The 14,376-nt window shown below is 38.3% G+C and overlaps 3 protein-coding genes across 3 annotated transcripts; 2 read left to right on the top strand and 1 right to left on the bottom strand.

Moving 5' to 3' along the window:
• Positions 1-1,229: 1,229 nt before the first annotated feature.
• LOC145710676 (uncharacterized) lies at positions 1,230-6,144 on the top strand. Its single transcript, XM_081788468.1, has 3 exons — positions 1,230-1,476; positions 1,860-2,125; positions 5,691-6,144. The coding sequence occupies exons 1-3, from the start codon at positions 1,307-1,309 to the stop codon at positions 6,089-6,091; spliced, it is 837 nt and encodes a 278-aa protein (XP_081644594.1). The 5' UTR covers positions 1,230-1,306; the 3' UTR covers positions 6,092-6,144.
• A 1,556-nt stretch (positions 6,145-7,700) lies between these two features.
• Positions 7,701-9,203, bottom strand: LOC145712262 (serine/threonine-protein kinase Nek5-like). The gene is made up of 4 exons (XM_081789951.1): positions 9,110-9,203; positions 8,700-8,778; positions 8,214-8,652; positions 7,701-7,941 (listed from the first exon to the last, which is right to left on the bottom strand). The coding sequence occupies exons 1-4, from the start codon at positions 9,201-9,203 to the stop codon at positions 7,735-7,737; spliced, it is 819 nt and encodes a 272-aa protein (XP_081646077.1). The 3' UTR covers positions 7,701-7,734.
• A 598-nt stretch (positions 9,204-9,801) lies between these two features.
• Positions 9,802-10,975, top strand: LOC145709878 (uncharacterized). The gene is made up of 2 exons (XM_081787584.1): positions 9,802-9,957; positions 10,085-10,975. The coding sequence occupies exon 2, from the start codon at positions 10,096-10,098 to the stop codon at positions 10,408-10,410; it is 315 nt and encodes a 104-aa protein (XP_081643710.1). The 5' UTR covers positions 9,802-9,957; positions 10,085-10,095; the 3' UTR covers positions 10,411-10,975.
• The last annotated feature ends 3,401 nt before the right edge of the window (positions 10,976-14,376 follow it).

Genomic DNA, 14,376 nt, shown 5'->3' with positions numbered 1-14,376 from the left:
GATTCCGCATTGGGGAGCAATATTTCTAGCGCGAGCTCGGAAATTGGACAGGAATGTTTCTTTATTTGATAGAAATTATTAATTTTTATAAAAATGAGTTAGGCTATCTTTGATATCATACATCTTACTCAACTTGACATCTTACTGTCGCAATAATGAATTTATCGTATAAAAAATAATACTTTTGCCGTTTTTTCAAAACAAAGATAGTGGACTTGACTTTTCGTGTAAATCTTGAGCTTTATTTTGACGATCTGTGAGATCAAAATTTTTTTTGGTTGGAAACATTGAGGCGGCTTATTTATGGTCTCTCATTGTTTCAAAGAAATAGCATGTGTCCCTGTTTTTTACTAATATTTTCCTTGCTTTCAACTGTTGTTAAAACAAAATGAATTAATTGCCAATAACTTCACTGTTTCAATCGACAACCTTAGCCATCATTTTTTAGTAATTGACCATTGTTCACGAACAAAACAGCTCAAATCAAAACACAGAGGCCGGCGCTAAATTCAATTCAATTTAATAATATTAACTCTCCAAACATTGGAGTCCAAAGAGAGATTCCCTTGTAATTACTGTTTCCTCCCTTTTTTCTGAACGTGCTTTCCGCGATTTCCTATTGCATTGTCGCGGGATGAGATTTTGAGTGAGCCGTAAAGCTCATGTTCTGGTACAATTCGATTCTAAACCGCTTGCGCGCTCCTCAGTTGCGTAAATCGGATGCAGCTGGAACTCATCCCTTTCGCAACTCGAAGGTCAATCGAAAAGATTTCAAAGATCGAGTCTTTTTTGAGCAACGTGGAGGAATCTAAGCCAATAAGAAATTATCCCGTAGTGGAATAAAGACCCTTTTTGAATAAAAAAAAACACAAAAAATTAACCCCTTGGCTCAAAGTTTCCAAATTTTTGATAGGTTTTTAGATGCGGCTTATTTTTGACTCGAAATTTTTAGAAAAAGCCGCATGCGGCTTTTTGATTTTGGAGAAATTGAGGTCAAAGTCTTTTCCTGGCAAAATTCTTGCCAAAGAAAAGCACATTTTGTGATAAAAATGAGCCAAAATGCGCGGCTGGGTTAACTTCAAACTTTGACTAAACAAAAGAAAATTCTTCGGAAAATCCGCAGAACAAAGAAAATATACCAGTTGGGTTGGAAATATACGCGCTGCGGTGTAAATATGCTTCTTACTAAAACCGCTGGAACACGTTCTCTTCTTTATACAGTATCAAAAGAAACTCGTAAAAGCACGATTATGAAAACACGAAAAAGACGGTCTCTAGTTCCGCGAATTCGATCACCACCTCCAACATGGTGAAGATCGAGGTGCTCAAAGCTGCCAAGCCCGTCAAAATTGACTTCTCCTCTCCAGCTTCTTCGGAGCAATACGTCGTCAACAGTATAAAGCGATACACGCGCTTCAGGCAAAGGGAGAAGAAGAAAGCACATGTCAGTTATAAAGATGCTCCCAGAAAACTAAGGTAATTTTTTGACACATTTCATTAGCCGCGCGCGGCTTTTTATTACCATTTCTGTCGCTTGGAAAATATTTATTTGAGCCGCGCGCAGCTAAAAATGTCTAAGAAAAAAGCTGCTAGCGGCTAAATTTTGAATAAGAATAATCTTTTCAATAGAAAACGAGGCACTTTTGAGCCGATAAGAATATTGAAATATGCAGTTTAAAAAATCCGCCTAGTTGCGGCTTATAGTTTTGATTATTATTTTGAATAATGAGTAGGATTCTTCGATGTCAAAGTCTATTTTGGTATCTCTTTTTTTCATGCTCTTTTTGGGAATGCTAAAAATGACAGAACTTATGCGAAATGTGTTGACACTGGGCGTGTATAACGTTTAAAAATTCTAGAGCTTCCGTGGTGCCATCAAGTTCCTCCCGCTCCGTGTCTCCCACCGCCCGCTTGGCCAACCTTCCCAACAGTCGTCCGCAAAACAAGGCTCAAAAGCAACAACAGATTTTCTTCATTTCTCAATCATCAGCTGCATTTTCAACTTCAAACAAGTCGTTTTCCGTTGCCGATTTCAACAAAATTCAAGAGCCCAAAAACAAGCTAGAACTGGTTCAAGAATGGGTTCAGGATCAAAAAACATGTTCTTCAATTTCTCACAGAACAGGTAACAGTAACAAGAATTCGTTAATTAGGGTAGAGGACTTTTCTAAAAAAAAGAAAAAAGATTGAACGGAGATTGAAGCCCTTTAAAATTTTCTTTGGAAAGAGCGCGGCGGCTCTTGAGTTGGCCGCGGTTCATCCAAAGGCGGAAAACTCCAACGGTACTCGATCGGGAAAACACTAAAATGATTCAATTTCTTATGAAATCATTGTCTTTCTAAATTCCCACTACCATGTTTCCCATTACTGTAATCCCACCAGAAAAGGGAAACTATAAAAAGGATGAAGAAATTTTGGACAAAATATTGGTAAATATGCGCCGACAGGTTAATTCGAAAAACTCTGCTTTTCCCTTTTTCGAGTCGAGGGTGTCGACTCAGCGTCGAATTACCGAAGAATTTGATTTTTGACCGAAGCTTTTTCTCCAGATGCCACTTGGAAATTCTTGAGTTATGCCGGGGAAATCCTTCTCACGTGACACTTTTTTCCGTCAGTTCCACTCCGCTCTTGTGTCATTATCAATCATACTTTTCGAAATAGAATTAAGCTATGTCGAAACTCGGGTTTCTTAAAATAAACTTGGATGAAAACTAATTCATAAATGATTTCAATTGCTCAATTCAGATTTCAAGAAAAGAGTCATTTTTCTTGCCGTATCTATTTCTAGAGGATGTAACGTGATCATCGATCTATTTTTGAACTGATTAATTTTTGCGGAACTCACAGAAGAGCAGTTTTTTATGATTTATTGACAGTTTAATCGACCATCTTTTTTTTAGCAGAAACAATCAAATTTTCAATACCAACACTTGTAAAACTTGCTTTTAATAATTCTCATAATCGCCGGTGGAGGGTTTTCTAACAGCGGAACACGTAAAACAAAATATATTTCTTACGGTTTAGAAGATATAATTTCCACCGCCGCCTTGATGTCAATTTATATAAATGAAATTCCAGCGTCCAACTCGCACTTTGCGGCCGCGTTTTTGAAATAAACACAGCCCAAAAATTGGAAAAAAAAAAATTGGGAAATGGGGATTTCTTGAAAGATGACCCACTTTTTCGTGATTTTTTTACCTTGAAATTTTATCAAAAATTCTTATGCGCTCCTCCTCACAATTTTGTGGTTTCGATAAAGAAAATTTTGGAGAAACGATCATTTTTCTAGGAGCTTCAAAAAGCCGCCCTGAAGTTCGAGGGGACAGGTTTAAGAGTATAGTCGTCGTTAATAGTATTATTTACGTGTTAAACTAACCGAATTATTGCGGAAAATATCGCCTTTTCGTTCCTCCGATTTTGTTGACTATTGATACAGTAACGCCTCAAATCTTGAACCAGCCCTTGCTCCAAAGCCTGCCTAATCCCCGGTCTCCGCAGTTAGGGTGCCAATTTAGGAGCTTTTTGTTGATTCTTTTTCGACAAGAGAAAAAGAGCCCGTCCAGACTCTGGACTCCAGAGTCTAAACAAGCACCCTGCCACCGTGGCACGTCCTTGTCGAAAAAAAAGTCTTTCTAAAATCGGGAAAATTAGACACCGAATTACAAGGAAAAAGAAATGATAGGTCAGTAATTGAATGTGCCATTTTGATTTGGACGAAATGGACCGTCCAATTTGTGCTGTTTAAAAAACTGAAAACTCATCATTTGCTCTTGATCCAATTAATTATTTAATTTGCCATTCGCGTTAAAACTTTTGCCATTTTGGGTTCGGTACGAAAAAACGTAGCGTTGCGTAATGGATTCAAAAATCAAAAGGCCAAAACTGTTCACCAAAAAGAACACCGCGTCTTCCGTGAACACGATGTCGTAAGGGGGACATGCTCGACTGTCAAATTTAAAATTTTTAAGAGGAGCTGGGACTGATAACCTTAAACGACGCTTCTTGGAGCTACTACTAATGAAGATGCAAGAGCATGTTTTTGCCTTGTAAAACTGTAATTTTACTAATTTCTAGTGAAATTAAGGGGTAGGACATCAAGAAACGGGATTTTTTAGCTCTTTTTTTTACTTAAGTTAACACAGTGACACCCTTACTTTTCGGGAAAAAGAGCGTTAAATTAGTTAAATCAGAGAGAATATTAGAACAAATATTCTTTTAATCCCTTCTTACAATCCATCAAAAACGATCGAGAATAAAATAACAAAGTGATACCCTTAATATTACTGCAAAAGAAAGATTTATAATTTCTTTTAAAATAAACACCCCCTTAATAAGGGGCCCTTATTTAAAAAAAAATTATCGATCTTTCTTTTGCAGAAATATTAAGGGTATCACTTTGCTAAATTCTCCGTCGTTTATTCGCCAAGTCATAAGAAGGGATTAAAAGAATATTTATTTTAGTATTTTCTATGATTTCACCAATTTAATGCTTCTTCTTTTCTCAGCGCGTTTTCTAAACCTCCCGAATAAATTCGTAAATTCGATTTTTCAACCTGGCGCTTTTTTTTGCTTGATCGGGCCGCGATATTTGTGCAGCGCTGTTTCGCCCTGCTCATTTCGTAACAAATCACTGTTTTAGAAATTATGGTGCTTGCGTTCGCCGAGCGTTTTTTTTTCCGTAACGTGTTTTTTCTTTTAGAAAAAAAAGGTTGAAACGGAAATCTTCGTCTTTCAGGCCTGTTATCAAAAAATCAAGAAGAGGGTATTCACGGATAAATAGGCTTTTTTGGAGACTGTCGACAAGAAATTGAGCGATTTTTGGGTCCAAGATTGTCGATAGAGCTTTGAAAAAGGCGCTCATGATTATCAATCATGAGTTATCATGATACCGCGACATTAACCAATCAGAGCGCTGCACGAAAGATTCAAATTGATAAATCGTTGACCTTGAGCAATTTTTTCGTTGCTTTCACAATCGTGGGCCTCGATATCGATGTCTACCAGACAGTCTAGTCGACAATGAAGTAATTACTCCTAAACTGCACAAATCCCGTTTCAACCGATCCTTACGTGTCTGTGAAGAGCTCCTCCAAAGCCGCAACCCTTTCCCTCATTATCCCGAAATAACAAATGTTCAAGAGGTTTTATAAGAATTTCGCTGGAACCGCTTTCAATTCTGGGGCGAGTTCTGAGCCAATTGCTTGGAAACCTCCAGTCGCTCAACTCACAGTCTTCTTCCCGGTTTTTTCGTAAATGAAGCTTGAAATCAAATCCGCACTTATCCTTGAGCTAATCTCATCGTATAACGGCTCTAACAAATCGGAGAGACGGATTTTGCTCGTAATTAATCGATCTCGCATGGAGGTTGATTTTGAGCGAGAATTTGATTTAGAAAGGAAAATTTACGCACCTGAATCAATCCCGTTTAAAATTTCTAATGAAAAAAGGGGGACAGAACCCGAACGCTTTTAAAATTCTAGCGATAATTTTACAGCTTTTTTCTAACAAAAAAATTCTCAAGAAAGCTACAGCAAATCCTCTTGATAACGAAAATTTTCCATCAAGGCTCTGATTGGCTAAGGAACAAATTATATCAATTAGGTTTTGCTGGAAGAAAGTCCTCTTTAGAAACTTCTCTTTTCAACCCTTTCATCAAGCCATCTCGCTTTTTGAATAATATTTTCTCTTAGAAAGCGAGTTGGATGTAGACACCCAAGGTCTGCGGATGCGAAGCAACCTCTCCAAGTCAACTTCCGACATTGCCGAAGCCAGCAATTACGAAGACGCAACCCTTGTTTTCTCTCGTTTTCCATCTTCGTCCGGCTCCAACTCCGCCTCCTCTGGAGCGGCTTCGAAATCAGCTGCTCTTCCCAACCGAGCGCCCAAAACTGGAAGTTCTTCTGGCCCTGCTTCTCCTGATCTGAATAGCTGTGGATCGCACTCGAGAAAATTGAAGAAAAATGTTTCGATTCCGATTGATTTGAGATGCCCTGTTTGCTTAGATTTGTATGCGAAACCGCTGTTTTTGCCGTGCGGGCATACTTTTTGTAAAGGAAAAGGTTCTTTCTTTTTTATTATAGAGGTACTATAATTGATGTATTCTTTTAATCATCATCAGGATCGTCAATCACCGGCAAAAGGAGTTCTCGGATGATAACAAATTATGTAGAGAATAAAAAATACTTAGCAGTAAAAAGTTCTCAAGAACGTTTTATCACTAAATTTTCTTCATAAAAGTTGCATTTTATTCTATTTTCTGAATTTTTTCTCAACCTTGTTGCTTAAATCTACTCTTCATCCGGGAAACAGATGTCTAATCATAATTACATACACATGTTTCTTTTGATTATTTTATCTTAATTACTTATCAAAAGATCAAGCCGCTTTTATGCTCTTAGATCTTTAAGGACCCCCCGTCAGCTTTTTACAAAAAAAAAACGAATTTCGGAATTTTAAAATTTTGACCCCGGAAATGGATTCTACGGGTGAAAAACGATTTTGAGGCTTCATTTTTTGTGGGTCTATCTCGACTCCTTCGCATTTGAAAATTGGACTTTTCACCGAAAATTGACGAATTTGCGCTAATTTCAGCAAAAATGTTCATGAAAAATTCCTCTTATCGAGTTTTTGAGGCAAGTTTAACCTGGGGACGCATTAGGAACCAAAAATATGGCGCTTTTAAAAATTTCAATTTTTCGAAGGAAAAAGCTGACGGGGGGTCCTTAATCACTTATTATCAAAAATAATGAATGAAAAATTTCTTCGAAATTCGCTACGCTCATTAAACTTGAATATTTGAATCCACTGATTATAGAATTTTCAAGTAAAATATTGTAAAATGAAAATGAAATATTCCTGCAGATTTCTTGCCGAGTTTCGGATAATGTAATCAGCCCCCTTGCGTGAGCGGATAACTCATTCCAGATGCATTTTAATCTCCTCGAGCCGTCCTTATCTAAGCTATTTTAACAGTTACCCTTTTTCGTAACGAGGTGCACACGATATTACGATAGCACTAATTTCATACAGAAGGAACCCATTTCTAAGGCTGCATCAAGCGCGTTGTAGATGCTTCTGAAGAACAGCAAAAGCGACTGTATCAGTTTTTCTGTCCGACTTGTAGGAACGTGGCTTTATACTTGATTGAGGGGGAGATACGGTACTTAGAGCGGTTACCGTGTATCTTGAGATAGAAGATAAGCTCTAGAACTAGGGTGGTCAAAGGGTTAGGTTGAAGGGGTTTGTAGGGGATTCGCTCGCTTCTGATTGGCTGATGGAAGCAATACCGGCCTCTGATTGGCTCAGGACGACTCTCAGATAGGTCTAAACAGCGCCCCCTACTGCTCATTGACTTCGATAATCTTGCCCACCCTAGCTTTAAAGTGAAATAAGCACTAGAAAGCCATCCTGAAAGAAACATCATCGAATACGGCGAAGGAGGAATCGACTTGCTCCAGAAAAACATGAAAATGGCTCAAGCAATCACAAAGTACGAATTCCACGGCGGTATCAAACGAAGAGTCTCAAGCTATCAGGAAAACGGTTCAAAAAAATAACGACCCAAAAATTATTTTACGATGCATAAATCCTCGAAAATCTGCTAACGAGCAGCGTATTTGTCGTTACGCTAAAGCCGAAATTTGCCGTTTTTTTTTGGAGGGATTTACGCGTTTTTCGTTCATTTCAAAAATATTACGCATTTTATTAAATGAAGAATTACGATCGTATCTACGATTAGTTCAGTTTTAAACAGGCCATGAGTTCGGACACGTATATTTTTGACGTTTCGATGTTGCGATTGAATTTGCCTTGGATTCGGGAGAGGTTTGGGTCGGCGAGGATTTGCTGGATTGAAAAGCGGTTTTCGGGCTTTCGGGAAAGGCATTTGTCAGCCAAGAGGCCGAGATAGCAGTTTTTTCGGGGGTAGTTGACGGCCAGAATCTATGAAATTAGTAGTTAAAGTGGAATTCGCTGAAATCGAGCACTGTATTTCAGAGATGACCTTGTTCATCCGTGATTATGTGAATGTGTGGCCTTGTTCATTCTCATACTTGCTGCATCGGGATCAACGAGGGCATACATGCAGGAATTTTGAGGATGAACAAGGCCACACATTTACCGAATCACGGATGAACAAGGTCATCAGAGATGACTCATCTCTGAAATACAGACAACTTAGGCCACATCCTTGTTCTCAAATTATTAAAAAATACCTTTTGACCAAGTTGGAATAAATTCCCAGTTTCGTTTGGCCCCAAAAACGGGTGTTCCAAAAACGTCAGCTCGTAAATCACGCATCCTAGTGCCCAAATATCCGTGGGCTTTGCATAGGGCTTGCCCTCAATCAACTCTGGCGAGAAATTGAGCGGCGTTCCACAAACAGTACTGGCGAGTTGGCAGGCGAACGATAGTTTCCGAGCGACTCCGAAATCGCCCAGCTTTGCCGTCAGATTGTCTTTCATTACGAAAATGTTTTCGGGCTTCAGGTCACGATGGAGGATGTTTCTCTCGTGACAGTATTTCAAAGCCAGTTGGGTAATCCAAATGAGGCTTCGGCCAGTTTGTAGTTTTTCACCGGACTTTTGGTAGTGCTCGATTCGGCCCTTCAGATCTCCTCCATCGCAAAACTCCATGATTATGTAACAATGCCGACTGTTTAAAGAAAGACAGTAAAAAGAAGGGAAAAGGGGGGTACATACCCGAGCTCAATGTGAAAGTCAGTATATCTGACAATATTTGGGTTGTTGATAGATCTGAGGAGTAGAGCTTCTTCTGCCGCTTTTCAAGGTTGAAAACTCTACAGACATTTCTCTTGATAGCGAAATTTTCATCATACAAGTTGATTGCCAATCAATGATTGGCCGATTTACTAAGTAGTCTTTTTGGCGTTTAAGCCTTAAAAACTTTAAGGAATAAGACGGCCTGACTTTGATGAAAATAGTCGTTTTTTCAAGGAGCATCTGTATTAAAGATGATGAGGCTACTAATTTTCAACCCTTTTTCCTAAATGCTGATCTTCTTGACTCTGAATCGTCACCTTTTTAGCCACCGCTTTTTTATTTTTGTCTAAAAATCTCATCACCCAAATATCATCATCAGCAAAATTTACCATCAATAGATGAGAGCAAAAGAGCCATTCCAAAAGCTCCTTTTCCTAGAAATCCTTCAACTTTATAACCAGGAATTTCGTCTTTTTTCTCCATTTTTTCAATAAAAAAATCTCTTTGTCGATCAATTTTGCTTACAAAAACACCTCGCTACAAACGTTATCATTAATCCCATTGCAAATATTTCTCCATTTCTTTCTCCCCCGTAGGAAGAAGACAGTATAAGAGGAAACAAGTTTCCAATTGCGTGAGAACGTGATTCTTCTAAAAATTCCGCTTGAAACCTCAAATTGTTAGTTGAAGTAAGAGCTCATCTTCTGAGGAACCACTCGTGGCTCACTGCACCTGCTGGAGAAATTTAGGGATTATTCCACGGCCGAATCAAATAAATTTAGGCGCAAATTTCAATGATTAATTTCATAATTCCAACTTCTTTTACAGTAAAATTCGAGCTTCAAGGCTCTTCTTCCGTCCAAGATTGTCGATTTTTATTCTAAAATCCGGCCCAAGATTGGTAATTTTAACAAAAAATTGGCCAATCAGAGATTGGCCTCCCTTTTTTTTAGTCAAAAATCGACAATTTTGGGCCTGTTTTCCATTTTTTCTTCGACAATTATGGGCCCAAATTTTGCCTCTTTATTTCTAGTCAAAAATGTATAACAGGGCTCCTGTAAGAGGAAGTAACGTTTGTTAACCGTGAAACAGACCGAGGTTACGGCTGCTCCTCTCAAGTCCAAACCAGCGCTGGAAGCCAAGGCTAGCGAGTTGCAAAATGCGATTACAAGAATTGAGCGCTCCCGAGCGGCTATTGCGGCGAAGAAGAAGGATGTTATCACTAGAATAGAAAAAGGTACGAAAAACAACAAAGATCGATCAAAATTTAGAAAAAAATAATTAGTCTCTTTCTTTGAAATTTGATCAAGATGGAAGACAGTATCAGCTCATTTTACCTTGAGAGTTTCAACCTTTTTTTAAAGACTGCGCGCAAATGATACAAATGATCACAAAACGGAAGGATAAAATGGTCGAATCTGCCGAGAAAAAGTTCGAAAAGCCGGAGCAAAAGAAAGCTGATCAACTTCAAGTCACGAAAAAAGCTCTAGAAGAAGTGAAACAAGACCTAAAAGCGTTCTCACCCCCTTCTCCTGCGCCTACTCCAGCTCCTGTAGCCCCTGTAGCTCCTGTAGTCGCCCCGAAAAAGACAGTGAGCAATCAGCCGCGAAAAAATACTTCGCCAAGCACGAAATCCGCCTCGAAATTTCTTCAAAAGCTAAAGGAACGAGTTTTAAACGACCGGGCTTGAGAAAGAAGCGGATTACTGATGAACATCGACTTTCTTTGACAAGTTTCTTAGGGTGTAAGGAAGGTTAGTTTACACCGCGAAAAACGTGCTAGGAAAGAACTTTTGCGGTCTCGGAAAATCGGGAAAATTTGACAGTTGATTTATTTTTCAACAGGTTTTTTGAAGGAATTGAAGTTTAATTTGACCCATTTTTTCACGATAAAGTCTTCTAAAAAAGACCTAAGTCCCTCAATTTCGGTTCTAGTTTTGCATCAAAAACATTTTCCCACATGCTATGGCATGTAGCGCTTATATAAAACTCTTGAATAGAGCAAAGTCCCGCTGATCACCGTCTGAAAATTCAAAACTCAAAACTCAATTCTTCCGCTTTTTTCTATGCAATCTAGATCGAGAAGCTGGAGAAATCAATCAGGTACGATTTTGAGTGGATGATCTCATTTTAGTGCGTTCCTCGTCGAATTATTTAAGACGTCCAATTATCAACAACGATCCGCCAAAACAGAGCTGCTTCAGATTTCGACTTTTTAATCCTGCTCCTTCTTTGTCGAATAAAATTTAATACCTGTATAAATCCGAGCAGATTATTCATTTCATAAAAGGGGTATCTGCAAGGGCAGGAAAACACGTGGGAGAAACGGAGGCACGGATGGAATTTCGGATATGGGGATTTATTGATGATGTTAAATGAGTACAACGAACACGTTTATCAGAGGACCTTTTTTGTCAGTTTAGTGTTTTTAATCATGGCCAACATAATGAGTAGGGATTATCAGGTCGAAGAAGGAATCTTTTACAAACAAGAATAAGAAACGAATAATTGAGATAAAAAACCAAATTGAATAAAAGGCCATTAGTCGGTCAATAAATCTCAATTCATCGTAACAGGGGTCTGGATTCGCTTTGCGAATTCGCTCATGAGCGAAGCGAAGCGAAGCGAAGCGAATTCACTTCGCTTCGCTTTCGCTTTTTGTAATTTCAATTCGCTTCGCTTCGCTTTCGCTTTTTACCAAAAATTTTCGCGAAAATTTCGCTTAAAAGAATTCTTTCCAGGAGTTGAAAATTTCGCCTTTTTTGCTTAGCTTTAGCTTAAACTCAACTGGAAATTTTGCTGAATGAGCTAAGCTGATCGAATGCTGATCGAATCAGCATCGTAAGATATGTTAAATTTTACCACAATATGTTCTGAGTACAACATAGTGATACCGATAGTCAGAGTTCTGAGGAGAATACAGACCAAATCATACATTCTTTCGATTGTTCGATCTTTTGGACTCCGTTTCCATCGTTTGGTTTCTTGCTTTCCGATGAAAAAATCTTCGAAAAACCAAAGAACGATTGGAAGAACGATGTTGAAAACGATAAGACAGACCAAAATCTCTTTTGCCTCATCTTTCGGATGCATAATGGAAATTATCAATTTTGTGTTTTTACGAAAAAGCGGGTCTCGATTTAAAGAGAAGCAGAATTCGCACCTCCTCATTATTATTGATTTTGTGTAACGGAAGAAAATACTTTTGAAACAGTTAGTTTCTACCTAAAAGCGAACGACGTAGTAGTTATGAATCTCAAGCGGCTCCACGCAAATCGCATGAATACCTAGGTACTTACTACCTCGCAAAAAATAATTTCACGGATATAAAAGTTTCATCAAAATCACCACCTCGCTTGGCTTTAGAAATCCTTTATTTTTTCTATCTCTGCTATTGCAGCTTTTTTATTAGAAAATTTGTTCACGGTAGCTCAGAAGTTCTTTCCTCGATGGAAGTGCATCTATCGGATGAGCTGCATCCGGAGGGCCCCCTCATCAAAGTCTGAATATTCCTCCACCGAGTCTCCTTCTAACAAACTTTCCCTTACCTGCTTATTTGTTTTTCCAAGAGAGCAAAATTTTAAACTGCAGAAATAGCAGTCATTCCGAGCCACGATTTTTATGGCACAGATAACATTGTGACACCCTTAATTTTCCCTTCAAAAAATTCTAAAATGGATTTTTTGATCAAATTTTTCAGGCAAGATTCCGACCGAAAGAGTCAAAAATGGCTTAAAATCTTCAAAAATCGAAAAAAAAATTAAGGGTGTCACTTTGTTAACTCTTCGTTAAAGAACCGCTCGAAAATCCCCTTTAAAATGTTACCTCCTGTATTTAAAAATCATTAACCAATTGATTTTCAGAGGCTGAATCGAAAAAGTAGCAACTCTTCATTTGAAAAACCCCTCTAAATGTCCTCTCCCAATTGGTGTTTCGAAATTCTGGGGAAGCGGTCGTTATCATTGTTATACCTCGTTATCGTTTCGTGCTTCGTTTATTGGGCGACACACAGAAATGAATTAGAAATTGAGCAGGAACACGGTGCACAATATGTTCAAAGCGCATCACTGTCAATATTTTCGAATGAGTTGTTTTCAAGGGGCTTTGAATTAAAACGAAAGCTAATTATTAGCGTTGATGTTTTTCACCGGAGGAAAGGCATGTTTTTCACTGTGCTACTTTCTAGGTTACAGTAGAAGACAGATTGATGACAAAAATGAATCGAATTTCGCCGCATAATTCCGTTTATTATTTTAGATGTGTGGTGGCTGATCGTAACTTTCGAAATACGTAACATAAGCCACTTCAATCTGACCAAAATGTTTCAACAGCTGAAAGTTCAGTTCAATTCTTATCAAAATTATTGAAGACCTTTGCAATCAATAATTGACTTAACTACGTTTTCTCGATGTCTAAAAAGGCTTTGAAAATCGGTGTTTTTTTTTCTTTTGCAACTTCAAAACAGCATTATGAATAAAACAGAGTGAGACGTGTTTTCCATACATTTATAGAAGGAACATCATTTTCAAGAAACATCATTTGAGAAATGCGTTTCTTCCCGATTTATTCAATTTTGTTCTTTTTTGTTGAATCTTTTGTTGATTTTCACCAATCTGGCTATCCAGATATTTACAAGCTTCATTCCTTCTACAGCAGCTGCGTCTTACGTTAGGACATCTGCACTAACAACAACTCAATCCCTCTTTAGATTTAGTTAGGAAAGAGAGTTTAGTCGATCTTGAAATGCATGAAATCGAGAACTTGTGTGGGCTTATTCTCGCCGATCAAATACAACATCTTCAAAATCATCATCAAAGTCAACATCACAATCTTCGAAAAGGGTAAATTCGCACTACAGTTGCAACTTTTTAAATTTAAATTAAGCCATTTGCGCGACGTCCTGAAGACTTTTGTACAATCATACCATCATGGCAAAACTTCGCACTTTGGCTTTATTGGAAATTTTTTCTAATAAGATATTTCCGTTCATATCGTGCTTTTCATGACAGCTACTGTAAGCCACTAACAGTAACATCAATTTTGTTTACAGCTTGGCATTACTCGGCCTGGCTCTTTGTTGAACAACATTCTTCAGAAATACTTTCACTTTTCAATTTCCCTCTCAATAAAACACGCTAAAATTTGCAGATTTGATAATTCTAATCTTCCGTACATTCGTGGACATTCAGGGACATTTGAGGCTATTTGGGGACATTCAAGGACATTTTCCGGGACATTTTTGGACATTTGGGACATTTGGGGATATTTGGGGACATTTTTGGACATTTTGAGACATTTGGGGACATTCGGGGGCATTTCGGGACATTCGTGGACATTTTCCTCTAAGAAGAGTTCTTCGAAATTTTGCGGAACCGAACGTGCCTTGTGCTTCCTCGCTCACGTGATGGATCAGTCGCTTTTTCTTATCGTTATTTTTTCTGCCGTAAAAATCGAAAATTTCTGATCGATGATTCAGAACTAACCGCCAAGCACGTTGTGATACATCGCTATTTGATATTAAAGCTTATGTCCGATAAAGATTATTTCGTAAATAGAGTAACATACCCCCCCCCCCTAAATTTCCGCGCAATTCGTGGTATTTCGCCCAAGTTTACGTTTCCTAACTTTTCCGAAACCCCCGAAATTTACGCTTCCTC

Source organism: Oikopleura dioica, chromosome 1, assembly GCF_907165135.1.
Source record: "Oikopleura dioica chromosome 1, OKI2018_I68_1.0, whole genome shotgun sequence".
NCBI classification, from domain to species: Eukaryota; Metazoa; Chordata; class Appendicularia; order Copelata; family Oikopleuridae; genus Oikopleura; species Oikopleura dioica.
Note: the sequence above shows the minus strand (reverse complement) of the source record. Positions and strands in the feature narration are given on the sequence as shown.

Excerpts from the sequence above, each read along its gene's own strand:
- LOC145710676 (XM_081788468.1), top strand. The coding sequence starts at position 1,307 with ATGGTGAAGATCGAGGTGCTCAAAGCTGCCAAGCCCGTCAAAATTGAC. Across the intron at positions 1,477-1,859 it reads GATGCTCCCAGAAAACTAAG|AGCTTCCGTGGTGCCATCAA; the intron begins GTAATTTTTTGA and ends TAAAAATTCTAG. Across the intron at positions 2,126-5,690 it reads TTCAATTTCTCACAGAACAG|AAAGCGAGTTGGATGTAGAC; the intron begins GTAACAGTAACA and ends ATTTTCTCTTAG.
- LOC145712262 (XM_081789951.1), bottom strand. The coding sequence starts at position 9,203 with ATGGAGAAAAAAGACGAAATTCCTGGTTATAAAGTTGAAGGATTTCTA. Across the intron at positions 8,779-9,109 it reads TTTGCTCTCATCTATTGATG|CGGCAGAAGAAGCTCTACTC; the intron begins GTAAATTTTGCT and ends AACCTTGAAAAG. Across the intron at positions 8,653-8,699 it reads GACTTTCACATTGAGCTCGG|TCGGCATTGTTACATAATCA; the intron begins GTATGTACCCCC and ends TTCTTTAAACAG.
- LOC145709878 (XM_081787584.1), top strand. The coding sequence starts at position 10,096 with ATGATACAAATGATCACAAAACGGAAGGATAAAATGGTCGAATCTGCC.